Source organism: Canis lupus, chromosome 16 (genome assembly GCF_048164855.1).
Source record: "Canis lupus baileyi chromosome 16, mCanLup2.hap1, whole genome shotgun sequence".
NCBI classification, from domain to species: domain Eukaryota; kingdom Metazoa; phylum Chordata; class Mammalia; order Carnivora; family Canidae; genus Canis; species Canis lupus.
The window spans coordinates 24,285,582-24,311,607 of NC_132853.1; the positions used below are offsets into that span (position 1 = coordinate 24,285,582).

Consider the following 26,026-nt stretch of genomic DNA (forward strand, 5'->3'; position numbering starts at 1 on the left):
AATGCAACAGACTTCATCTAATCTCACTGCTGCTGAGGATGGATGCATGTTTTAGTATTAAAACACCTTTTAACAACCATACTAAGAAGAGATAAATGTAATTTTGTGGCAGAAGAACGGACAAACATAGTAAGACATCCTGTTATTAAAAGCCTGAGTGTACGGCAGCCCGGGTGGCTCAGCGGTTTGGCGCCACCTTCAGCCCAGGGTGTGATCCTGGAGTCCTGGGATCGAGTCCCACATGGGCTCCCTGCATGGAGCCTGCTTCTCCCTCTGCCTGTGTCTCTCTCTCTCTCTCATGAATAAATAAATTAAATCTTAAAAAAATAAAAAATAAAAAAAAAAGCCTGGGACACCTGGGTGGCTCAGCAGTTGAGCGTCTGCCTTTGGCTCGGGGCATGATCTCGGAGTCTCGGGATCGAGTCCCATGTCGGGCTTCCTGCACTGAGCCTGCTTCTCCCTCTGCCTGTGTCTCTGCCTCTCTCTGTGTGTGTCTCTCATGAATAAATAAATAAATAAAATCTTAAAAAAAAAAAAAGACTGAGTGTAATTCACTTACATTATGAATTTTTTTTAATTTAATTTATTTATTTGACACAGAGAGAGAGAGAACATAAGCAGGGGGAGAGGCAGGCAGAGGGAGAGGGAGAAGCAGGCTCCCCGCTGAGTAAAGAGCTCAACATGGGGCTCGATCCCAGGACTCTGAAATCATGACCTGAGCCGAAGGCACCACCCAGGCGCCCCTATGAATTCTCATTAAATCATGATCAAACCCACTTAAATATAAAGCTGTGAAAAAATGCTGATAATCAACAGTTATAATTATTTCCCCAAATCCAAATATCCTTTTTTAAAAAAATAAATTATTTCCTACCATCCACCTACAAGTTGCCATCCCCAGTCTGACCAGGCTGATGCCCTTAACCTGCTATCATTTAAACTAATGTTTCCACAAAGTAATATTCATTTCTGCTATGACATTTCTGAAAAATCTTCTCTCTCCAGCTCTATCACTAAGAGCAAAACTTGCTTGCAGGTGGAACTTAGTATCAGTGATGACAGCTGGCACACCTACCAGCTCTCCTTGAGGTCTCATTTAAGGAAGTTATTTATAATATTTTCACCTAGCCTGGCCACTTATATAATCCTTTGGAGCAGAATGCTAATGTTTCCAATATGTCATTCTAGTGCCTACAGGGGCCAGTGAGTCCTGCCCAGAGAAACAAAACAAGCCACAGGTTAGAAACATGGGCTCTTGCTATCAGACCAATTAGCTCAAATCCTAATTTGCTACTTCACAGCTCCGGATGGGCTGTGTGAGTTACTTCTCTTCTCAAAGCACTTTACAGACATTAGCTCATCTAATCTGGTATCAACCCTCCAAGATATGAATTAATACATGCATTTCACAATGAGGAAAGTGAAGCACAGATGTAAACTAACTTGCCCAAGGTCTCCAGGTGGGTAAGTAGAAGAGTCCAGTTTCAAACCTGGACAGTTTAGCTCCAGAGTCTGCATTTGTTGTTCTCTCTGCATGTAAATTGCTTAGTAGTGCCTGACACTGAGAGTTTTATAAATGTTATCACTGTTGCTATTCATAAAGATCACTCTCTGATTCTGACCACATCCCTCACATTCATGGTCACAGGAAAGCCAAGTGAATGTGGATGACAAAACCACAAAACATGTGATCTTTTTTTAAAACTTTTTTTTAAACTAGGCTCTAAGGCCAGAGTGGAGCCCCAAACATTTTAGGGAGGGAGAAGGAGACAGAGAGAATCCCAGGCAGGCTCCCTGTCCAGCACACAGCCAATGTAGGGCTCACTCTCACGACCCTGAAATCATGACCTGAGCCAAAACCAAGAGTCAGACGCTCAACTGACTAAGCCACCCAGATGCCCCAGACCCAAATTTTTTAATTCAATAACTAACTTGTAGTAATTTTAGATTTGTAGAATGACTGCATAAATAGTAGAGAGTTCATGCATACCCTTGCCCAGCTTCCTCTAGAGTTAACAATTTATACAAACATAGTGCAATTAACAAAATGAGGAAATTAACACTGGTACAATACCACTACCCAAATTAAGAGCCTTCAAATTTCATCCATTTTTACCCTAGTGTCCTTTTCCTTTCCAGGATCCAATCTGGGACCCTAAATTGTACCTACTTGCGCTGTCTCCTTCACTCTATGATAGTTCCTCAGTCTTCCTTTGTTTTTCAAACACTCACTACAGTCTACAGAATAAAGTCCAAATTCTTAGCACAGCCATGATCCAGCACTTATCTACTCATACAGCCTCATCTCCTGCCATTCCCCCATATTCCATTTAAGTTTCTGCCAAAATAAATTAAATCACGGTTCCCAAAATGGTCCTGTACACTCTCAAGCCTGTGTTTTTCCAAACCTTATTCTCTCTGCCCTTTCACTGGGCTGACTCTCATAGTCTGCTCAGTGTGCAGTGTGGATGGCGTCTTAGATGACGTCTTTCTGGGCAGCGTGCATTCCCCCAAGGGCAATCAGGTGACCCATACACCAAGAAGACCTCTGTCACAGCACTTCCCACACAGCATCATTGTCTGCTTATTGCTTGCTACCCTCTCCCTCTCTTTTTTTTTTTTTTTTTTTTAAGATAAAGAGAGTACACACAGGCAAGTGGGGGGGGGGGGTTGCAGAGGGAAAGGGAGAGAGAATCTTAAGCAAGAACCATGCTCAGATGGAGCACAATGTGGAGCCCAATGTGGGGGTCTGATCTCACGACCCTGTGATCATGACCTGAGCCAAAACCAAGAGTCAGACATAACCAAATGAGCCACCCAAGTGCCCCAGTGTCATCCTCTCCTGAGGACATACTCCTCGAGGGCAGAATGGATCTTACCTGGCACCTAATACGGTTCCTAGAACTTTAGAAGGAATCTTTTTTTTTTTTTTTTTTTTTAAGATTTTTTACTTATTTGAGAGAGAGACAGAACAAGTAGGGAGGAAAGGCAGAAAGGGAGAATCCCAAGCATACTTCCCTCTGACCAGGGAGCCCGACCAGAGGCCCAATCCCACAACCCACAAGATCATGACCCCAGTGGAAATCAAGAGTTGGAAGCTCAACTGACTAAGCCACTGAAGGGCCCCTCCTTTTTGGATTTTAATTAACCATGTCTTACATTTTAATGTTTAGCCCCATTTAAACAGAATGTCTGTCTCTCACTTACCTGTTGCCAGGATAAGATTTTAAATGTTTCTGGATTTATGGGCATGTATGAATCTAAATCACTATGAAAGTACCACAAAACCAGATGTATGTACTTGCAGTGACCATACCTCTAATGAATAGTTTAAGGAGGTTAGCTTAGTAAATTAATATAAGAAAAACACTTGCTATTAAAACAAAATCCTGGTTTGTTTTCTTTCAACTTAATAACTGTGATAAGTATATTTTGATTTGGGAAACAACAAACTTGTGCTGTTTTCCTAAGTTATTTGTCGTGTTAGCAAAGTACTCACTTTTCTAACACTCACCCAGACTTCTTACTCTGGTTTATGTTTAAGGTTAGAGCCATTTCGCCTTACCTGTGAGCATGGTAATTTTAATGACATAGCCATCCAAAAACATCTTCTGGCTGACTAACGCCTACAAGGAATTACGTAGATAATAAGTAAGGTAGGAATTGTCTTAAAGAATTAGAGGAGCACAATTCTTACCCTCAAGGGGCACACACACATAACTACTTGCCCCAATATAAAATCTGTAACAACAATGTAGAAAAGAGATTTTCTCCTCTCTCAATTCCTTTGAAGACAGTATATTTGCAACAGTGATACCAACAGACAAACACAAGAGAATCCAAAGAAATTAACATTTTTAAATGCTTACTATGTACTGGAACATTTACACATCATTTTAATCCTCAAACCAAATTTATAAAGTAGGGATTATTATTGCTACTTAGTAAATGAGCGAAGTGAGTTCCAAAGAATAAAAAACCACCAAAATCACAGAGCCAGCCAGAGCCAGAATTTGAACCTAAGCCTCCCAGGATTCCACGCTCCTCCCTCTGGAGAACAATGTTTATAGTCTCATAAAGCTACAATTTTAAAAAGCACAGCACTGGAGGAAAAATCTGATCTCCATATTAAAAAGTAAGTTTGGCTCTCAAGTCTATGCTTAACCATCCCACTAAAAACAAACTTGGAGAAGTGTAAAGACTTCAAAATTGTAACATGAAAAACGTTAAACAAATTATAACAATTTAACCTGAGATTTAAGAAAGTGACTTTGAATAAAAATATAGTAACAAGCTGCTTTGCTCTTCTGCAAAGTTAGAGAAATACATATTTTCTGGAGAATAGGTTAAAAACAAAAACAGATTAATTAAAGTAGTTGTGAAATCTGCTTCTCTGAAGTTATATGAGACAGATCCACATTTGTTTAAAGGGAATTCAATGACAGGCAGGTTCTAATAAGGATATAGAATTAACTATCCATCTAAATTGTCCTAACACAATGGGTTTAAGATTTTTCCCCATATGCCCTCCAATTATAAGTAGTTTCTTTGACATGGAGACTTTGTGCAAATATTACATAAAAGACATACAATAAACTATTATCTTTCTGTATACTATACATACAAACATACAGGATTGAGAGTTTTCCTATAGTCAGAAGTCTGAAAACATCAGAAGTCTGTTTTCTCATAAAAATTATATTTCTCTGGGTGTCTGGCTGGCTCAGTTGATGGTGTGTGAGACTCTTGATCTTGAGGTTAAGTTTGAGCCCCACACTGGGTTTGCTTAAAACTTGTATTTCTCATCCCATTTAAGCACATTGTTAACATTTTCTGGAATCCTTCATTTATATCTCCTTAGCACAGCATGTACGTGTATGGCATCATGAAAATGGACCCATATAATCTTATTCTAAATAAGCATCCAAAGAAAAATTGTTATATTGTTCTGTAGAAATCACTTTTTAAAATTAAAACAATTTTAGGGTGCTGGGGTGGCTCAGTCGGTTGGGCATCCAACTCTTGATTTCAATTCAGGTTGTGGTCTCAGGGTCATGAGATAGAGCCCTGTGTCTGGCTCCAGGCTGGGCCTGGAGTCTGCTTAGGATTCTCTCTCTCTCCCCCAACCCCAACTTTCCCTTGCTCTAAAAGCAAAACAAAACGAAAAACTAAGACAATTTCAACTAACTTGTCTTGTTTTCTTATTTCTCTTTCGGGAAAATGCAGGTATTATACTTAACCTATCCTCTTACAACAGCAGAACAAAATATAACTGAAACTATAGTATTTCCATTTTAGAGTAAGAAAAACTGAGTCCCAAAAAAGCCACAAATATTGTTTTAGCTATTTTTCTGATCCTTAAAAACAGAATCATCAGAAGAAATAGAGAACTGACATAACAGCCAAAATGTAAGAGCTGTAACATGTTAAAATCTTTCTAAAAAGTAACTCACCGAAGTTTCCTTCCTTTGCTGGCTTTCCTATCTACTTTCTTGTGGATTTTGCTTCGTAACTTCTGGATCGCAAGCCACTGCCTGGGAAATTCACAAGCAATGTTATACATCATCACTAATAGAAATAGTTATACCTATTGACAAATTGGAATTTTTCTTACTAACAACCCTGCAGAAAGAAATCATCAACCCACATCAAGTTCCTCAAGATAGTCTGGGGCCAGAGCAGCTAATCAATTGAAGAGGATTTGTGCAATGATAAAAAAACAAATGGCAGCTGGGAAATTCCACAGCAAATTTGGTTAACAATACTCCTTAGTATCTAGAGTTGCTGTGACAGGTACTAAATCTAGCAGTCTGCAGGAAAAGCCAGCAAACTGAGTAGAGCTGCTTGCATTTGCTTTCAATGTTTTAGCTGTGCAAGATGTTCTATTACTAATATTGCACTGTTGTTTGGTCTGCATACAGGAATTCTTCAATTTTCCCTTTGTTAATACACAAGTGCTTTTTCCAGCACTTTCCAATTTTTGCTAATGTTTTATAATTATCCACTACTGACACAAGTTTTGCAGCCATTTTGTTTATTTAATTTTCATTTCATCCGTAGCATTTAAGAATGTGCTGCTGAAAGGTAAGGGTTCTTTCCCCCCAATATAGTCTCAATATGATGTCATGCTACAAAGAAATTACCAGTAATTCTTTACTATCAAATATTGAGTCAGTCTTCAAATTTCCTGGATCATCTCACTTTTACAATTCGTTTGTCTGAATCAGGATCCAAACAAGATTCACATGTTCTGCAGTCATTTTAGATTAAAAGAAATTAATTTTCAAATAAAGGACACTGGCTAAGAAAAATCTTCCTAAATTCCTCATATGAACAAATGTGAAAAAAAGAAGAAACAGCAGCAGCTAGTCATCTTACCTGATTTATACAACGAAAACTCAACATCAGAAAAAAATAATCTAGGGAAATCCAATTACTGTAATCTTAATATAATCTTAATTACCATAATCTATTTTATTGTAAAGTCAGATAAATGTACAATATAATCATCACTTAAATGCAATTTGCTGTATCACATTAAATTTATAGTGAACAGCTCTCTATAGCATTCCAGAGATACACAAAATAACAACAATATCCTATCCTAAAACCCAAATAATGTTTTACTCAAATAAAATTATTTCATCAACACAAATTTTTCATTGCTTTCTCAAAATGTCGCTGTGCCCAGAATCCCATTCTGGCACTTGCAGCTTTTGTTTCCTTTCATGCTTTTGCAAATTATGGCTCATGGCTATTTAAATGTACACTATTCATTAGGTAGCACTCTAAATGCCCTTTTTATTTTCCAACCACAGGATGAAGCATACACACAAGAGCCTTCCTTCACTACTTTACATTCTACCCTGACATCTGGGTAATGCTGCCACGTTCCATTTCTAATTGTGCCGAGGCTTTTACTGAAGGGGTGGAGGTCTAAATTAGGGCAGACTCAAACAAAGCAGATTCAACTATGAGCAAGGAACCTGTTGTGCACAATGCCACATTCTGACAGCTGAGAGCACACATTTGGGCGGTTGCTTTTTATCCACTGGTCAGAGACTGATACAGATACAATCACTGTCCAAATCAGAGAGCAAAGAGCATAAGAAGGACTTTGAAAAACAAACCCTAAAACAAATACATAGCTGTTTTATAATTTCCTATTCAACTGCCCTTAAGGCAAGGTAGGGTAAAACAGGATTTCCATCACCCTATCTTTCCTAACTTTAACTTCTTATTGTCTGGCTTAACTTTTTTTTTTTTTTTTTAATGTTGCTTAACTTTTATAATTACAGGGCCAATCACTGCCTTTGAGGCAGAATTAAGGGGACTCAAAGGGAGAAACTATTATGTAGGTTGCTTTGCATGACTAGAAAGCCATATCTGAATTACCTTCCCATGGCCACCTGATCATTGGGATCCAAGGAGCTGGTCTTCCGTTCTATGAGTTCTCGAAGAAGCTAGGGGAAAAAGGAAAGCAACTGATTTATTTATCATCTCCCAGCACCACGTGACTTTCAAGGGCATGGCAGGAATTCTGAATGGCATAGTGACAGCTCTAAAACTACAATCAATAAGGGACAACCCAGTGGCAAGAATATGACTGAATTCCCATTAACCCTTTCATATTTATATATCTTTAAAAAGGTGGCTATAGTAATAGCTGTGAACAGAAGTCCATTTAGAGGACTTATTGTACTGCAGTTCATTTCAAATGGATCAATGAGTGTGCAACATTCCCTTCATTGTTTTTATGATTAGTTTGGTCCACCTCATCGATACCAATGGAGAATCTTTAAAAGGTCAGGTGGGAAAGGCTGTATGGCCAAAAGGAAAATGCATCAGCTTCTCACCAACAGGATAATGGTACATGGTTAACTTCTGACCTGTAACCTCTAATATTCAGGAAGGTCTTCCTCAGGCAAAAGCCTTTATTACATATAATTAAAAGTGTGAACTTCATTCTCTTGCTTTCCATGGCTGGTACTCCACCATGCTTACTATGAAGAGATTTAACCACGTATGACACCAATACATTCACAGCCACAACAATTCCAAAAGGTAACCTAAGGGGCACCTGGGTGGCTCAGCAGTTGAGAGTCTGCCTTCAGCTCAGGGCATGATCCTGGGATCGAGTCCCACATGGGGGTCTCCGCGGGGAGCCTGCTTCTCCCTCTGCCTATGTCTTTGCCTCTCTCTCTCTCTCTCTGTATCTCTCATGAATAAATAAAATCTTTATTTATTTTTTTAAATATTTTATTTATTTATTCATGAGAGACAGAAAGAGAGAGAGGGAGAGGGAGAGGGAGAGAGAGAGAGAGAGAGAGAGGTGCAAAGACATAGGTAGAAGGAGAAGCAGGCTCCATGCAAGGAGCTCGATGTGGGACTCAATCCTGGGACTCCAGGATCATGCCCTGAGCTGAAGGCAGGTGCTAAACTACTGAGCCACCCAGGCATCCCATAAATAAAATCTTAAAAAAAAAAAAAAAAAAAAAGAGAACCCAATGGAAGTTGTATGTGTGACTGAAAATACAACAGAGAGAACTGTTTATCCCATACAACGAACTCCATGAGAACTCTAAAATTACTCTCCTACTCTCCTCTTACTTCTGAGCAGCCCATTGCACACAACTAGAGTGTAAATCTATACCTTTCACACAGACTAAAGAATATGCATTGGATCTTAAAGTCATTAGGTGAAAAGGAGTAATGTTTAAAAATTAAACATTAGGGGTGCCTGACTGGCGCAGTCGCTAGAGCTTGTGATTCTTGATCTCCAGGTCATGAGTTTGTGTCCCAAGTTGGACATGGAGCCTGCTTAAAAATAAAGAAACGTTAAGCATTAAAGGAGGAGAGTTTTAAATTACAATAATAATACTAGATATCATCTCCCCTATGCAAGTGCTATGTGCAGGGCAATCGTAACAGAGATTAAAGTCCCAAAAGTCTTCTAAGAGAAATCTAAGGGAAGACACTAAAATAATCCTGCTAATCATCTGTCAATATGGGTTTGACTTTGAAACTTGTTTCCTCACCAAAAAAGGTAATGATTTTGTAGGTGAGGCATGGTAGCAATACAGATATTTCACCAAGTCAAACAGCTGAAGTCTGGGGGAGGATAGAGAAGGAGGAATAAATTCCTACGAAAGTAGTCCACTCTCTAATTTTCATTTGTTTATGTAAGTAGGCACTGGAAGAAGTAAAACAAATTTATAGAAATGTTCATTTCCATATAAGATGAATCTTTATTGCAAAAGGGAAAAAGGATATCTCAATCGCAATTAAAAACCCTCCTGTGATGTTTTTTCATTTGCTTATTTTGGACATTATTACTACAGCAATTACGTTTAAAAATGCGGGGACCAGAGGCCACTGGTTTATTATCACTAGAAAACAGCAAGCTATTTCTCTACCCTGTTTATCTGATTGATTCCCAACATCTTTCTGGCAGCCAATCTATCAGTTTATCTCTCCTACTTCATCACAGTCACTTCTGGCAGCTAAATACAAGATCCAAATCCAGTGTTACACAGACATACGACACAGTAAACCTGTGTAGCGCTGCTACTCTGTAAACAGCTGCCCTGAAGGCTGAGCAAAAATGGGCTTCTGGTTTCTAGTCAATATTCTGTCAGAAGCATGGCTGGGGGACAGGGGTAGAAGGGGGAGAGGTTGATAAGAAGAACAGAAGAAAGAAAAAAAGAAAATGAAGAGAAAGAAAATACTAAAAGGGCCGGGAAATAATGGAGTGGCTGCATCTCATTGCCCTTACCTCGGTTCAAGCCACAGAAGAGACTGTAACAAGGGTTCCTAGTTTCCCTAATCATCTCTGATTCTGAGACTGGGGCTGTCGTGGCCAGTGAGAGCAAGTGCTCACAGAAGGCTGCCCCAGCACAACAGGGTGATCCTCTGCAAGAAAGTCCCATATGCCCTTCCTGAAGGCTGGAGATTGGAGCCGCACAACTACAGTGGGTCTGGTACATTTGCAGTCGCCCCCACAATTCACCAAGTTGGTGCATCATTTACTTTCAAGCACTCTACGTCCCATATTCTGAGCTGCAAATTCACTACTCAAGGGCCCTGCACTCTTCGTCACCTGTGACAAGGAAGATGGTTTTACTGGTCAATCTGGCCAAGTCTACTTTTTTCAGTCCAGTGTTTCTGAAGATCCTGTTGTGTGCAAGGCAGGAATGAGAAAGTAGCAAGAAAATACAAATAAACAAACTATTCCCATGGCTACTTCTCTCTCCCACAGTTAACCCAATCACTGGGCTTTAATTTAATTAGGAAAACTGCTTTCAAAAAAGTTACTGAAAAATTAAGCTTTAGGGATATTGCTGAAGAATTAATTTTGCTGCTCAATTCAATTTTTATAGCTTAACTTTATGAATAAACTTTTCCACTAAAACATAGGTTTTTATTACAGTTATTTAAGCTTTTTATTTTTCGACAATAATACCACCGTATTGGTCATTTTCTTTGTGACTTGGAAAAAGGAGACATATGTGAAATATTTTTGTTCTAGTCTGTTTTAATTCCAGGGTCAGCTCACAAAAGCTTGACTGTTTTTCTCTAGTTCTAGGGGAAAATCATAGATATTAGGTTTCCAGGTCAGCCCACAGAAACCCATTTAACACATAACAACATACATGAGGAACAGCCCTGATGGTACTGTGCAGCATCTAATCAGCATTTATAATACATTGTCTAGAAAAATGCATGCCAGAATCAGTTAAAAATGGCAGACTGAACACATTAGTTTATCTCTTCTCCCTTCTCAACCCCTCCAAAAGACAGGAGAGGAATAAAACAAATGTATTAACTCATGAGAAGGAAGAGAAGGGGAGTTAATGAGAGCAGATTTTCATAAATTTTTCAAAGACAGGAGATGGAAGAATAAAAGGCAGTTATCATCCAAGTGCCCAGAGGGAATAAAGGTGAGGGTGGAACTAATTAGGCCCACAGAATCCCTGTGAGGAGGAGCTCTGGCAATTGCAGCTACTGCAGAAGAGGGAGAGGTGGGAGGGGACAGCGCCACTGGACCTTCTCCAATATCCCACAAGTGACTATCTCCTCTACCACCACCTCTCACTAAGGAGACTGTTCTGTGGGAAAACTGGGCCCTAAAGAGCTACAGAGAGCTATGAGGCACAGCAGGCCGGGAGGAGGCAGAAGGGAAAGGTACTATGCCCATCTCTGGGAACCTCCGCCTCCTTCCCTCACCCTACACACAGAACGCCAGCACCCAGAAACAAAATCTCCGAGGCAGGAGAGCAGAGGAGCCTCTCTTGGAGAAACTGTACTACCCAGAAAATATCTCCAAGTTCTGGAGAGTGTTTGAAGAGTATTCCATTTGAAGAGTATTCCAAACAGGAGGTTAGTTCACAGCATGATTATAGTTAAAGCAGAGCTTTCCGTTCAGGTTTCAGAGATACTCTTATGTCTTAACTACAAAATATGAAGAGACTTAAGGATCACCAGGAAGGCTCAGACATAGATCAAAGCAGATAGGAAAAAAGGGGACACCGGAAAGCAATGAGGAAAACAAAGAAACCTAAGGAAAGAAAGAAAGAAGAATGGACACTCTTAGAAAAGTGAAGATATACTCCCATAGAACATGATGCTGTGAGAAAAGAGTAAAACAAGAAATTAGACACAAAACAGAAAAATTAAAATTCAATACAAGAACTGGAAAATAAATGCACAAAAATCTTTCAGCTATAAAACAAAAAAGCAAAAAGATAACATCCCCTTGCTTATTTGTAAGAGGAAAAAAAAAAGCTAGAGGACAATGTCAGAATTGTCCAGAATGTCAAACACCCAACTAACAAAGGCTAGGAGAACATAATTAGAGAAACAGTAATGAAAATTTTCCAAATCGAAGGACAGGAATGAGCCAGCAAAAATCTAGTACAATGAATGAAAAAGGACCTTTCCCAAGACACATCAGCATGAAATGTGGAACACCGAAAGTACAGAGGAGATCCTAAATGCTTACAGAAAAAAATAGGTCATGTATAAAGAGGGTGACCGTATGTCCCAGATTACCCCAGAGAGTCCTGGTTTACGCCTGTTGTCCTAGTATTCTTTCAGGCTAGCACCTCAAATGTCCCAGTTTTGGCAAGAAATTATATAGTCACCCTACATATTCAGGAATGATAACTAAGTGGGACCAGATATTTCAATAGCAACAGCAAGTAGTGGAGGACCGCAGGGCCATGCCTTCAAAATTCTGAGGAAACGGACTTTCAACCTCAACTTCCATATCTAAAGTATTAATCCAGTATGAGAGTTGTTACATGGAGACACCTTCACACGTGTAAAGACTCAACAATTTACTTTGTCCATGCTCCTTCACAAGACAATGTGTCTCAGTGAGATGTGCACATACAGCAAGAAGGAGATAGGCCTGAGGTGTCAGAAAGCAGGTCTAACTCAGGAAAGCAGCAAAGGCAAGTCCTGAGACTCCTGATGGCAGAGGCCCAGAGAGCAATCGTTCCAGAGAGCCCTAGAAATAAGGTCTCCAGGGAAAAACGGCAGGGGGAGGAGGGGGAGGAGGGAAATGACAGTTTATGTACTTAAGGCATTCGGTGTGTGGAGAGAAAAAATAGGCAGAGATACACAGAATACTACACATATCCTTTAAATACAGGCATTATTAGCTTTAGGAAAAAACAAGTGTGTAAGGAAATATTATCATCATATATGTGAACATTTACTTAGTCATAATATTGTAAACACTGACTTTTCACAAAACTGACAATAAGTACACCAGGAGAATGGAGAATGGGGTTGTGGAGGCAGAAAGTGCAGAAGGGCTAGGACCTCACTGCCGTTAAGAGAAGTCAAGAGATGATTTGATACATAACTGAAATTGGTAAGTCGACAGTAGTATAAACATACTATTTAAAACATGCAAGTAATAAGAAAACCTAAAGAAAGCCTTGGAAGTTTTTTCCCCTCCAAAACTTCTCAGCACCATAATATTTTACCGTTTCTTAGATAATGCATGACCCAAAGAGAATTGGTCAGGATTTACTTGGCAATGTCCAGAGGAAAGAGTATACAGTAGTCCCCTGCCTCTTCCTTGATTTTAGTCACCCACCGCCAGCTGCGATGTGGAAGCAGATGACTCTCCTACGGACCATCAGAAGGTCCACAGGAGCCTGACGATATGTCATGTGCCTGTGCCATTCCCCTCACTTTGTCTCATCACGTAGACGTCTATCATTTCACACCATCACAAGAAGGGTGAGTACAGTATAGTAATATAGAGACAACATTCACATTTTTATCACAGTATATCATTATAATTGTTCTATTTCATTATTAGCTATCGTTATTCTCTTTTGTGCCTAATTTATAAGTTGAACTTTATCATAGGTATGTATGTGCAGGAAAAAAACAGTATATTTAGGGCTTGGTACTATCCATTGTTTCAGGAATCCACTGGGAGTCTTGGATCATATCCCGTGTGGATAAGGGAGGCCCACGGTAGGTGTTCTGTAAAATCTTTCCAATCTACAAACTCACACTGAGAAATTTTAGAATTCCCACAGGGGAAAAGATAGAAGGATCAAGGATATATTGATTAAAGTCCTTATGAGTATCTTTCTGCACCCTAAAATAAAACATGGCAACAGGATGCCTGGATGGCTAAGTGGTTGAGTGTCTGCCTTTGGCTCAGGGTGTGATCCCAGGATCCAGGATCAAGTCCCACATCAGGCTCCTCGCAGAGAGCCTGCTTCTCCCTCTGCCTTTGTCTATGCCTCTCTCTGTGTCTCTCATGAATAAATAAATAAAATCTTAAAAATATAATAAAACATGGCAACACACTAGAAATAATACCAATAACATTTATTTTTCATTTGCTAACAATGCCAATTATTAACAACTTACTATTGAGATATGATTCACTTACTATATAATTAACCCATGCAAAATGTATGTAATTCAGTGTATTTTGGTAAATTCACAGAGTTGTGCAATCACCACCACATTTAATCTTAGAACATTTTCATCCCACCTAAAAGAAACCCCAAACCTATTAGCTATCATCCCCGGTAAGCCCCATCCATGTACTCCCATAGCCCTAGGTAATCACTCATCTTTCTCTCTTTATGATATGTCCATTCTGGACATTTTATATAAATGCAATCATATAATTTATAGTCTTTTATAACTAGCTTATTTCACTTAACATGTGTTCCAAGGTTTATCTATGTTATATATACCAAGTATCAATACTTTCTTCTTTGTTATGACTGAAGGATATTCCATTGCATAGATATACCATATTTTATCTATTCATTAGTTGAGGGATATTTGAGTTGTTTCCACCTCACTGTTATTATAAATAATGCTGCTATGGATATTCATGACAAGTTTTTGTGTGGATATGTCTTCCATTTCTCTTGGGTATATACTTACAAGTAGAACTGCTAGGTCACATAGTAACTCTGTTTAGCATTTTGAGGAACTGCCAGTTGTTTTCCAAAGTAGTTGCACCACTTTAAATTCCCACCAGCAGTGTCAGGTCCAATTTTTCTACATCCTTGTCAGCACTTGTTATTATCTGACTGTTTGATTATAGCCATCCTAGTGGGTGTAAAGTATTACTTTATTGTGGTTTTGATTTGTATTTCCCTGATGGCTAATGAGGTTGAGCATTATCTTGTGCTTACTGATCATTTGTATGTCTTCTTTGGAGAAATGTCTATTCAGATGCCTTGGTCATCCTTTAATTAGACAGTCTTTTTATTACTGAGCTGTAAGAGTTCTTTATATATTCTAGACACCAGTCCTTTATCAACTCCCATTCTGTGGGTTGTCTTTTCACCTTCTTGAGTATCATTTGCAGTAGAAAAGTTTTTAATTTTGGTGTAGTCCAATTTTCCCTGGGTCATTTGTGCTTTTGGGGTTGTATCTAAGAAACTATTCATGATTCAAGGTCATGAATATTTAATTCTATATTTTCTTTTAAGAGTTTTATCATTTTGGGACGCCTGGGTAGCTCATCAGTTGAGTGTCTGCCTTCGGCTCAGGATGTGATCCGAGTTCCGGGATCGATTCCCGCATGGGGCTCCTCCATGGAGCCTGCTTCTCCTCCCTTTGCCTGTGTCTCTGCCTCTCTCTGTGTGTGTCTCTCATGAATAAATAAATAAAATCTTAAAAAAAAAGTTTTATAATTTTAGCTCTTGTATGTAGATCTATGATCTATTTTGAGTTAACTTTTATGTATGGCGTGAAGTAAGAGTCCAACTTCATTCTCTTGCATGTGGATATCCACTTGCACCATTTGCTGAAAGACCATTCTTTCTCCCATTGAACTGTTTCTGGTACTCTTGCCAAAAAGTCAAGTAATTTTTAAAGCATTTGGTTTTATGGCCACATATTTCCTGGTTTCCTGAATTTGTGACCTATAGTTATCAATTCCTAACCCCTCAGGCTTCCATGGTTCATAGCCACAGATGTTTGAGATGGGAAAAAGCTTGGGGCAACCCTCTATTCAACTTAGACTAACTGAGTCAGGATTTTTCACCTCCCCCCCCCCCCCCAAAAAAAACCATAGACTGCACTTGGGAAACAAGTGCAGTCAACTTCTCCTACATGTGTTTCAGTCCCTCTCTCATGGAGATATGAAAAACAGACTCACAAGTCTTGGTTTATTCTTCCTTCAGCTTCCTCTCTAGCTCCCGCAAGAAATCTTAGTGAAATATATCTGTTTCTGCTCTGCCTCCTGCTTTACCACATTTTTTTTTGTTCTTAGCTCTCCAGTCTTCCAAATTAACCCCTAAATGAACCACTTTCAATTTTTTATTTTTTAAATTCTTTTTTTAAAGATTTAATTTATTTATTCATGAGAGACATACAGAGAGAGGAGCAGAGACATAGGCAGAGGGAGAAACAGGCTTTCCACAAGGAGCCAAATTCAGGACTCGATCCCAATCCCACCCCGGGATCATGACCTGAGCCAAAGGCAGATGCTCAATCACTGAGCCACCCAGGTGTCCCACTTTCAATTTTTATATACTATAAAGTATATTTAAAAATCTACATACACTATAATTTCAAATAGCTGGGAATTTCAAATGTCTATAGCATAAAATTGCCATAAAGTAACCCACTCCCCATAGGTAACTTTTTCTGTTTTCTTTCTACATTGCCCATTCCTCAACCAACTCGATATAACACCTAAAATTTCTGTCTCCGTTTTTCTACTGAAACAACTTTTGCTGAGATCTCAGGATCTCCATGTCTAATGGACACGTGTCATGACTCATCCTACTGGTTTTTGTTTTTTAAAGATTTTATTTATTTATTCATGAAAGACAGAAAGAGGCAGAGGAGAAGCAGGCCCCCTGTGGGAAGCCCGATGTGGGACTCAATCTCTAGACCAGGATCACGTCCTGAGCCAAAGGCAGATGCTCAACTGCTAAGCCACCCAGGCGTCCCTCCTATTAGATTTCTTGAAGCAGCAAGTGACACTAGACATTCTCACCTTCCCAAAACACTATTTCTTGGCATCTTCAAGATATCTCCTTGGTTTAATTCCATATTAAGTCACCTCCTCTGCCTGAACATTACATGCTAACACTCCTCAAGCTCAGTTCCAAGTTGCCTTTTCTTCTCACTCCATATGCTTTCTCTAAGAGTTTCATTCTATTCTCAATGACCTAAGAGTTACCCCTGAAATTTCTTTTCCTTTATATTCAGTATCTAATCTGTCTCCAAGTCCTGTGTATGTGATCCACTCATTCATGAAACTAACCATTTCTATCTACCTCCACTGCCTATATTCTACTATAGGCTATTATCATCTTCATTCATTCCATAAAAGTACGCTTGAGTACACTGGGTAAGAATGAAAAATAAAAGAGACATGGATTCGCCTGAGTTAGTATAATGATGTCCCTCTATTTACTCTTCCCCCTCCTCCATTTTGCTCTAATTATAGTCAGAGTAAAAAAAAATTTTTTTTTTTTTTTTAAGAGAGACAGTATATGCACATGCAAGTCGAGGGAAGGGGCAGAGGGAGAGAGAAAATCTTAAGCAGGCTCTACGCCCAGCACGGAGCTCAATTTCATGATCCTGAGATCATAACCTGAGTCAAAACCGAGAGTCAGGTGCTTAACTGACTGAGGTGCCCCAATCAGAGTAATATTTTTAAAATGCAGATATGCCAGAGAATAAAATCCTTACTGCATCTTCAAGGCTCAACACAGTCTGGTCCCTTATCTATCCTCTTGAGCCTAACCTTCCATCTCCATGCTCTGGTCTCAACAGTCTTCTTTCGTACTTGAAATGCTCCCAGGTCCACTCCCACCACAGAGCCCTTCGTGCATAGGCACTGCTGGGGGCATGCTTCCTGAGCCATCTACCTGCTTGTGTTCCACCTCCTTCTCTACTCAGTTAATCTGTTTAATCATCTCCTCCTTAGGGAAACTTTTCTTAATGTATCCTACACACACACACACACACACACACACACACACACAAAATGGTTTTTGTTGTACTTAATTTACCTGTTGGTAGTAGATTACTTGATTAATGCCTATCTCCTCCTCTAATCCAGAGGACCACTATCTATGTAAGCAACCGATGTCATTACCATTATCAGCAAATCTCCCCAAACAATACTCTCCTTCTTATATGTCTTACATAGGGCCCAGAGAAGTGGGTGAGAAGTACCCTTTTTTTTCTTCTTTCATTTAATATATTATTCTTGACTTCTTCATTGATTCATTAATAATACAATCAATATGCATGAATTAGGAAAATAAAACCAAGATCCTTAAAGATATATGTCCATGAAAGTTTATTTCCTACAGAGCCTACAGAACTAGTTTTTTTTTGTGCAATGCACCTCAACACTGCAAGTATGAATTGAACCATGTCCTTGCATCATTTCAAGAATTATCCTTTTTGAGGGCCTGGGTAGCTTAGTTGGTTAAACATCTGCCTTCGGCTCAGGTCATGATCCTGGGGTCTTGACCTGCTCACCAGGGAGCCTGCTTCTCCCTCTCCCTCTGCCCCTCCACCCAGCTTGTGTGCATGCTCTCTCTTTCTCATTCTCTCAAATAAATAAAATCCTTAAAAAACAATAATAAAAAAAGAATTGCCCTTTTTTAAAACCATCCCAATACTACTTGAATTAAAAAAACAGAAACAGGGGTGCCTGGGTGGCTCCATTGGTTGAATGTCTGATTCTTGATTTTGGCTCCAGTCATGATCTCAAGGTCATGGGATTGAGTCCTGAGTCAGGTGCCATGCTCAGCAGGGAGTGTGCTTGAGATTCTTTCCGCCCCCCAACCCCAACCCTCTCTCCCTTCCCTTGACTCGTGCTCCCCTCTCCTCTCTAAAATCAATCAATCAAACAAAAACAAAAATTCATCTAAATGAATTAAAAGATCTTAAGTCACTTCTCTTTCTTTTAATGTTAAAATGATGTAGATCTATCCTCCTTCTTGGATTTAATTTTTCAAGGGAAATATTTGGTTCTTCTCAGGAAAAGAAGAGGGAACTGATCTTTTATGCTTCCTCTAATATATCCATACCCTCTTTCTGTAGTCTCTTTGAGATGGTCCTTTTATTTCAAGAAAGGTGTCTTAACATCTTTATAATAAAAATCTGAACTAATTTTAATATAGTGTTTTTTATTTAAAAAGCTTTTATTTATAAATACATTTTTCAAATTCCAAATCTCAGGTTTCCATCTTCCATTTTCTAAGATCTAACGATTCTACATATGAGCTTTCGTTATGTGAATGTGTGTGCTGCATAATTCAATACAACTGTAAATATCTGCCCTGAGTCAGTATAACACCATGGCTTTGGAGTCTGACAGATCTGGGTTCTGAATCCCAGCTATGCCCCTTACTAGTTGTGTAATCTGGAAAAAAGCTCTTTTGACCTCTCCAGGGATTCAGTTTCTTCAATAATAAAGAAGTAATAATTTTATCTCATAAAGATGATTTGGTATTTCAGGTGATAAAAACAAAATTTAAGTATTCAATAAATAGAGATATTGTCAATATCACATAACAATAATAATCCCCAAACCCCATTTGGGGCAAAAAAACCCAAACCTTCTATAGCTAAATCACCACCACTATAGATGCTAACAATGAACAAGTACAATAATTCAGTTTTCCTTTCTACTGATTTTTGTCAGATTAGATACAAAATCAAAGAAAAACAGAATGAAGAAAATGTAAAGGCAGAGAAGATTAACAGAAACAGTAAGTCAATACCTGCAAAGTTATAGGGCTTTTCTAAACTGGACCATGATAAATTAGAGCAAAAGTGACCCTCACCTTTATCATTCATTCCATTTGAACAACTAACTACTATTCCATTTCTATAACTGCAACTCTGGTCACTATCCTCTGATCACACTATCCCTACCACCTCATACCCCCAACTCCACCCCCACCCAGTCTCACTCTATTAATGTTCTACCATTAATGTTCTTTTTTTTTTTAATAATAAATTTATTTTTATTGGTGTTCAATTTGCCAACATACAGAATAACACCCAGTGCTCATCCTGTCAAGTGCCCCCCTCAGTGCCCGTCACCCATTCACCCCTACCCCCCGCCCTCCTCCCCTTCCACCACCCCTAGTTCATTTCCCCTAGTTCAGGAGTCTTTATGTTCTGTCTCCCTTTCTGATATTTCTCACACATTTCTTCTCCCTTCCCTACCATTAATGTTCTATCCTTTGAAGGCCCAGATCAAATGTCATCTCCTGCTCCCTGTAGCCTTCTCAAACTCTCCCAAACTGGTATTAATTTCTCTCTCTTCTGAATTATTTCACCTCTCACCAAGCATGCTGGTTGTTTATATTTCTGTTCTCTCCTCTGCCTGGCTGTATGCTTCCTGAAGGCAAGGGTATAGTCTGACTCAAATGCTCACCTCCCACAGAACTCTGCACACTGCCTTGCACATAGTGATTATTCAATGTGATTTCTAAAATGACAGAGTTAGGGCAGCCGGGTGGCTCAGCAGTTTAACGCCGCCTTCAGCCCAGGGTGTGATCCTGGAGACCCAGGATCGAGTCCCACATCAGGCTCCTTGCATGGAGCCTGCTTCTCCCTCTGCCTGTGTCTCTGCCTCTCTCTCTCTCTCATGAATAAATAAAATCTTAAAATAAAATAAAATAAAATAAAATAAAACAAAATAAAAAACAGACTTACATAGAAAGCATTCTTTTTTTTTTTTTTTTAAGATTTTATTTATTTATTCATGAGAGACACACAGAGAGAGGCAGAGACATGCAGGGAAGCCCTATGCGGGACTCAATCCCAGGACCCAGGGATCACACCCTGAGCCAAAGGCAGACAGACGCTCAATTACTGAGCCACCCAGGAGTCCCCATAGCAAGCATTCTTCCAGACCTTGTGGTCAGGGATGAACAGCCTCTGGCTTCTCAACGGCAAGTACAATATTTATAGGAAGAGTAGTACAGAGAAGAATGGAGAGAAATCAGGATGTGTGAATAAAATCCAAGAAGCATCTTAATGCTGATGTTAGAAATAACCCACCTGTGGTTACCAAAAATAAGAAAGTGTAGAGCTAGAGGCTACCATTGAAAGTCAGCCTGACTCTGCCTCGCTGCCGTTGGTCTTTAAGGATTTGATTAGTTTTTCCACTTTCTGATTCAGTGCTGCATCATGCCTCTACTCCAGAGCTAGAGCCAAGTAAGGCCTATGATTTGGAAGGGATGATAAATTCGTTCACTGAAAAAAGTAACACTGTTTTCTCAGCACAAGTTCTAAAATATTTCAAAGGCCATAATATTTCACTAAGGCTTGGCCATTTGGGTTAAAATTTATTAGTCAAAATAGAAAACTTTCTCATCAGATCCCATATATTCCATTAGGCGTGATATATAATGTCTCTCAATGTCTAATTATTAACTGGGAGTGTAAGTAAATCACTATCAATATTGGGCCCTGATGTATGCAGAAAGGTAAGAATTAACCAATTCAAATGCTAAAGAATTTCTTTTTTTTTGCCAATTTGCTTTTCCTTTCTTTTTCTTACATATAAAAACAATTTTCTGGGACACCTGGGTAGCTCAGAGGTTGAGTGTCTGCCTTTGGCTCAGGGTGTGATTCCGGAGTCCTGGGATCGAGTCCCACATCGGGCTCCCTGCATGGAGCCTGCTTCTCCCTCTGCCTATGTCTCTGCCTCTCTCTGTGTCTCTCATAAATAAATAAATAAAATCTTAAAAAAAAAACAACAACAATTTTCTAAGAATCAAATGACTGCATTTAGCCATTCTTCCTAATCCCTACCAAAAGTAACAATGTACAGAGAATTTTATTGTTCAGAATTGCCAACAGTTCCCATTTCCAGTATTCTGCCCTTTGGTAACCAGATAGATGTCCTGGTGTAGCTCTTTTTTTTTCTTCTATCTTTAATAAAGGTGGGAAGAAGGGTCATATATATATCCTTTGAGACCTCAGCTCAGTCACTGCCTATTCTAGGCATTCCTGGGCAATGTTTCCTTTAATGGCATCAAACAATGTACCTTTTGTATTGGAAGAATAAGGAGGAAGTCACTCAGAACTAGAGAAAATTTTACTAAAAACGTTTACAAGAAGAAACCAGAAGGGTAGTACTAACTTGTGCTCTGTCATGATGTCCTTTAGGGATGAAAAGCCCAGCTGAAACAAACCTCTCCCTGTCTTTCCAGCATTCTCCTTCTAGCATGTAGGCTCCAACAATTCTTCAGCACTATCAGGATCAATAACCCATTGATCCTGACAGCTTTTCAGCACCCTGCCTCTTCTTCTCACGTGCTCACTGCCCTCCTTCCTCAGGTAGAAGTGAGTCCACAGTCCATCAGGATAATCACTCCTAGTATACACTCCAAACTCCTCTGCATGATAGGATATCCCTTTGTCAAACAGATTCATGATCCCTTGGGGACTGATGGGTCTTGGAATTCAGAATCTTTAGGATTTTAGGAGATAAGACAGTGTATTAAACACAAATGACCCAGCAGAGTCTGGGACACCACCCTAAAGTCAAACACATGAATATTTCTTCAGCAAAATATATGAATCATCCCCACTAGGTGGAATAAATAAAGCCTTATATATTTATAATAGCTTTGTGACCTTTCAGATCAGCTGCCACCACAAAAGCTTGCCAAAGTTACCAAAACAAAACAAAAACTGAGTTTTCAGAACTTCTTCAACTTCGGAATTACAGGAAAGGGATTATGTACCTATAGTCCCTCAGCAAACCCCCAACCACGTTAAGTCTCAGTAGGTGCATCCATCAGCTGAACTGGCTGGGAAAAAAAACAAGATCATGTGAACTGAACTTCAGTGCTACCTGACAATTCCCCAGGGGCTCTCCCCTTCACTCATTCTCCCACTCTGTCAGGGGACTCTCCCATACCTCTGCTTTTCTCCAACCTCCAGCCCCTGCCACATCTTCTCACTCACAGCTTCTTGGTTCAAAAAGTAAAATAAAACATGACAAAAGCACCTAGATGAAAATTTCCACATGCTTCCACCATATCTACTTGCAAATGTACCCAATATACTCTGCCTTCCCTCTAATACATATGGGATGAAGTGTCCGTCAGACCAACCCCTCCTGACCTGAATACTTCCCAGCAATTCTCACCTCTCTTTTGAAACATCCATTTTCCTCACTGAATCACTTCCATCAGCATACAAAGTACATCGCCTAACTTAAAACACTCTCCCAAACCTCCACTTCCCCTTTCAGCTGCTCTATTTCTCTATTCTCTTTACAGCAAATCCCCTGGACAGCTGTCCACACACAGCATCTCCAATTTTTCTCCTTCCATTCTTTCTTGAACCCCCTCCATCATTCTACCAAAGCAGTTCTTGTCAAGGTCACCATGACTACCACTTGCTGACACCAGTGGTCAATTCTCTATCTCACTTGATCTGCAGCACCTGACCTAGGTCACTCACTTCTTTTAAAAAAAAGTTTTAGGGCACCCTGGGTGGCTCAGCGATTGAATGTCTGCCTTCGGCTCAGGGCATGATCCTGGGATCTGGAATCAAGTCCCACATCGGGCTCCCTGTGAGGAGCCTGCTTCTCCTTCTGCCTATGTCTCTGCTTCTCTGTGTCTCTCATGAATAAATAAATCTTTAAAAACATAAAAAATAAATAAATAAAAATTGTAAAAAGTTTTACTCATATATAATTCACAAACCAACAATTCACCAACTTAAACTGTATGATTCAATGGTTTTGTATATTCACAGAGTTGTGCAACCAACACAACAGTCAATTTTAGAACATTTTCATCACTCCCAAAAGAAACCCATTACCCACTCCTTGTCACTTCCCATTTCCCTCCTAGGACCCCCAACCTTAGGCAACCATTAATCCACTTTCTCTACATACATGTGCCTATCCTGGATATCTCATATATACGGAATCATAAAATATGCTGTCTTTAGTGACTGGCATCTTTCACTTAGCATTACGTTTTTCAAGGTTTACTCCAATTGTAGCATTTATCAATACTTCGTTCTTTTTCACAGCTGGATAATACTCTATCGCATGGATATACCACATTTTGTTTATCCACTTATCAGTTGAGGGACATTCGGACTGTTTCTTTTGTGGCTATTACGATAACACTGTGAATATTCATGTATGAGTCTTGGTGTGGGCATACACTGTTTCTCCTGGATATACACTTAAGAGTGAAATTGCCAAGTCATATGGTAACTTGAAGCTTAATGTATTGAGGAGATGCCAAACTTTTCCACAGAGACTGCACCAATTTATATTCCTACCAGCAATGTGTGAGGGTTCCAAATTTTCCATATCCTTGCCAACACTTGTTATATCATCTTTTTTATTACAGCCATCTTAGTAGTGTAAGGTGGCATTCACTGTGCTTTTGATTTGTATTTTCCTTAAAGACTAATCATGTTGAGCACCTTTTCCTATGCTTCCTGATCATTTAAATATCTTCTCTGGAGGACCACATGGGTGGCTCAGTCAGCTAAGGGTCTGCTTTCAGCTCCAGTCATGGTCCTGGGGCTGGGGAGCAAGCCCTATGTCAGGCTCCCTGCTTAGTGGGGAGTCTGTTTCTCCCTCTCTCTCTGCCCCTACCCTCCCTCTCATGCTTTCTCTCAAATAAATAAATAAAATCTTGGAAAAACTCTTCTTTGGAGAAATGTCTATTCAGATCCTTTGCCATTTTAAAAAAAAGAGTAATTTTTTTGTTTTGTTTTTTTTTTTTTTTTTAGAAAGAAAGAGCAGGGAGGGGGGCAGAGAGAGAGAATCTCAAGCAGACTTCCCACTGAGCGTGGAGTGGGAAACCCAAGATCATGACCTGAGCTGAAATCAGGAGTTGGACGCTTAACCAACTGAGCCACTCAGGTGCCCCTGCCATTTTTTATTGGGTTATCTTTTATTATTACACTATAAGAGTGCTTTATATATTCTAGATAACAGTCTCTTATCAAATATATGATTTGCAAATATCTTCTCCCACAAATATTCTTTTTCATTTTCCTGAAGGTACCTTTTGCAGCACCAAAGTTTTTTATTTCAATAAAGTCCAATTTATCTATTTTTATTTTTGAAGTCCTATCTAAGAACCCATTTCCTAACCAAAGCTCATGGAGATTTACTACTATGTGTTCTTCTAGAAGTTTTACAGTTTTATTTTTACATTAGGTATGTGATTCATTTTGAATTATTTTTTATGTAGGTGTGAGGAAGGGCACCAACTTCATTCTTTTGCATGTGGATATCCATTTCTCCCAGCACTATTTGTTGAAAAGACAGTTCATTCCCCATTGCATTGTCTTGGCACCCTTGTTGAAGAACAATTGACCATAAATGTAAAGTCTTATTTCTGGATTCTCAATTGTATTCCATTGATCTACACCAGTACTACAACATCTTGATTATTGTGGCTTTCTAGTAAGTTTTGAAATTAGGAAGTATGAATCTTTCAATTTCCTCTTTCAAGATGGTTTTGGCTATTCTGAGTCCCTTGCATTTCCATATGAATTTTAGGATCAGTTCAATTTCTATAAAAAGGCAGTTGGGATTTTGATAGGGATTGTATTGAATCTAAAAATCAATTTGGATAATGCTGCCACCTTAACAATATTAACTCCTCTACTCCACAAACACGGGATGACTTTCCATTTATTCTGGTCTTTTAAAATTTCTTTCAATGATCTTTTTTTTTTTAATTTTTATTTATTTATGATAGTCACAGAGAGAGAGAGAGGCAGAGACATAGGCAGAGGGAGAAGCAGGCTCCATGCACTGGGAGCCAGATGTGGGATTCGATCCTGGGTCTCCAGGATCGTGCCCTGGGCCAAAGGCAGGCGCCAAACCGCTGCGCCAGGGATCCCTCTTTCAATGATCTTTATAGTTTTCAGTGTACAAATCTTTCACCTCCTTGGTTAAATTTATTACCAGATATTTTATTCTTTTCGATACTATTGTAAATGGAATTGTTCTCCTTTTCAGATTGCTCATAGCTGGTGTATAGAAACACAACTGATTTTTTTTGTGTATATCTTGCATCCTACAATTCTGCTGAATTTGTTAATTAGCTGATAGTTTTTTGGTGACTTCTTTGGGATTTTCTATATATAGTGTATATATATATAGGATCATGCCACCTGCACATGACAGGTAGTTATACTTCTTCCTTTCTAATCTGGATGCCTTTATTTCTTTTTCTTGCCTAACTGTCCTACCTAGGGCCTCCAGTACAATGCTGAGTGTTACTGGCAAGAGCAGACATATTTGTCAGGTTCCTAATCTTAGAGGAAAGCATTTAGTCTTTCATCATTGAGTAGATGAAAGTGGGTTTTCATAGATATTCCTTATCAAGTAAAAAAGTTCCTTCCATTCCCAGTTTGCTGTGTGTAGTGGTGGTGTTTTCTGTTTCAGTTTTTGTTTGCTATGTGTTTTTTTTTAAGATTTTATTTATTTATTCATGAGAGACACACAGAGAGAGAGAGCGAGAGAGAGAGAGAGAGAGAG

At 39.2% G+C, this 26,026-nt stretch overlaps 1 protein-coding gene across 7 annotated transcripts in view; it reads right to left on the reverse strand.

Moving 5' to 3' along the window:
- Positions 1–26,026, reverse strand: part of AATF (apoptosis antagonizing transcription factor) — a 109,206-nt gene that overhangs the window by 31,831 nt on the left and 51,349 nt on the right. For all 7 annotated transcript variants that reach the window (XR_012008682.1, XM_072779628.1, XM_072779625.1 and 4 more), the window contains exons 9-10: positions 7,396–7,463; positions 5,454–5,534 (exon numbers count right to left, since the gene is read on the reverse strand). Coding sequence is in view for 6 of the 7 variants with exons in the window: in XM_072779628.1 (XP_072635729.1) it covers positions 5,454–5,534; positions 7,396–7,463 (149 nt within the window). In the remaining variant the exon portion in view is untranslated. The remainder of the gene's footprint in view (positions 1–5,453; positions 5,535–7,395; positions 7,464–26,026) is intronic.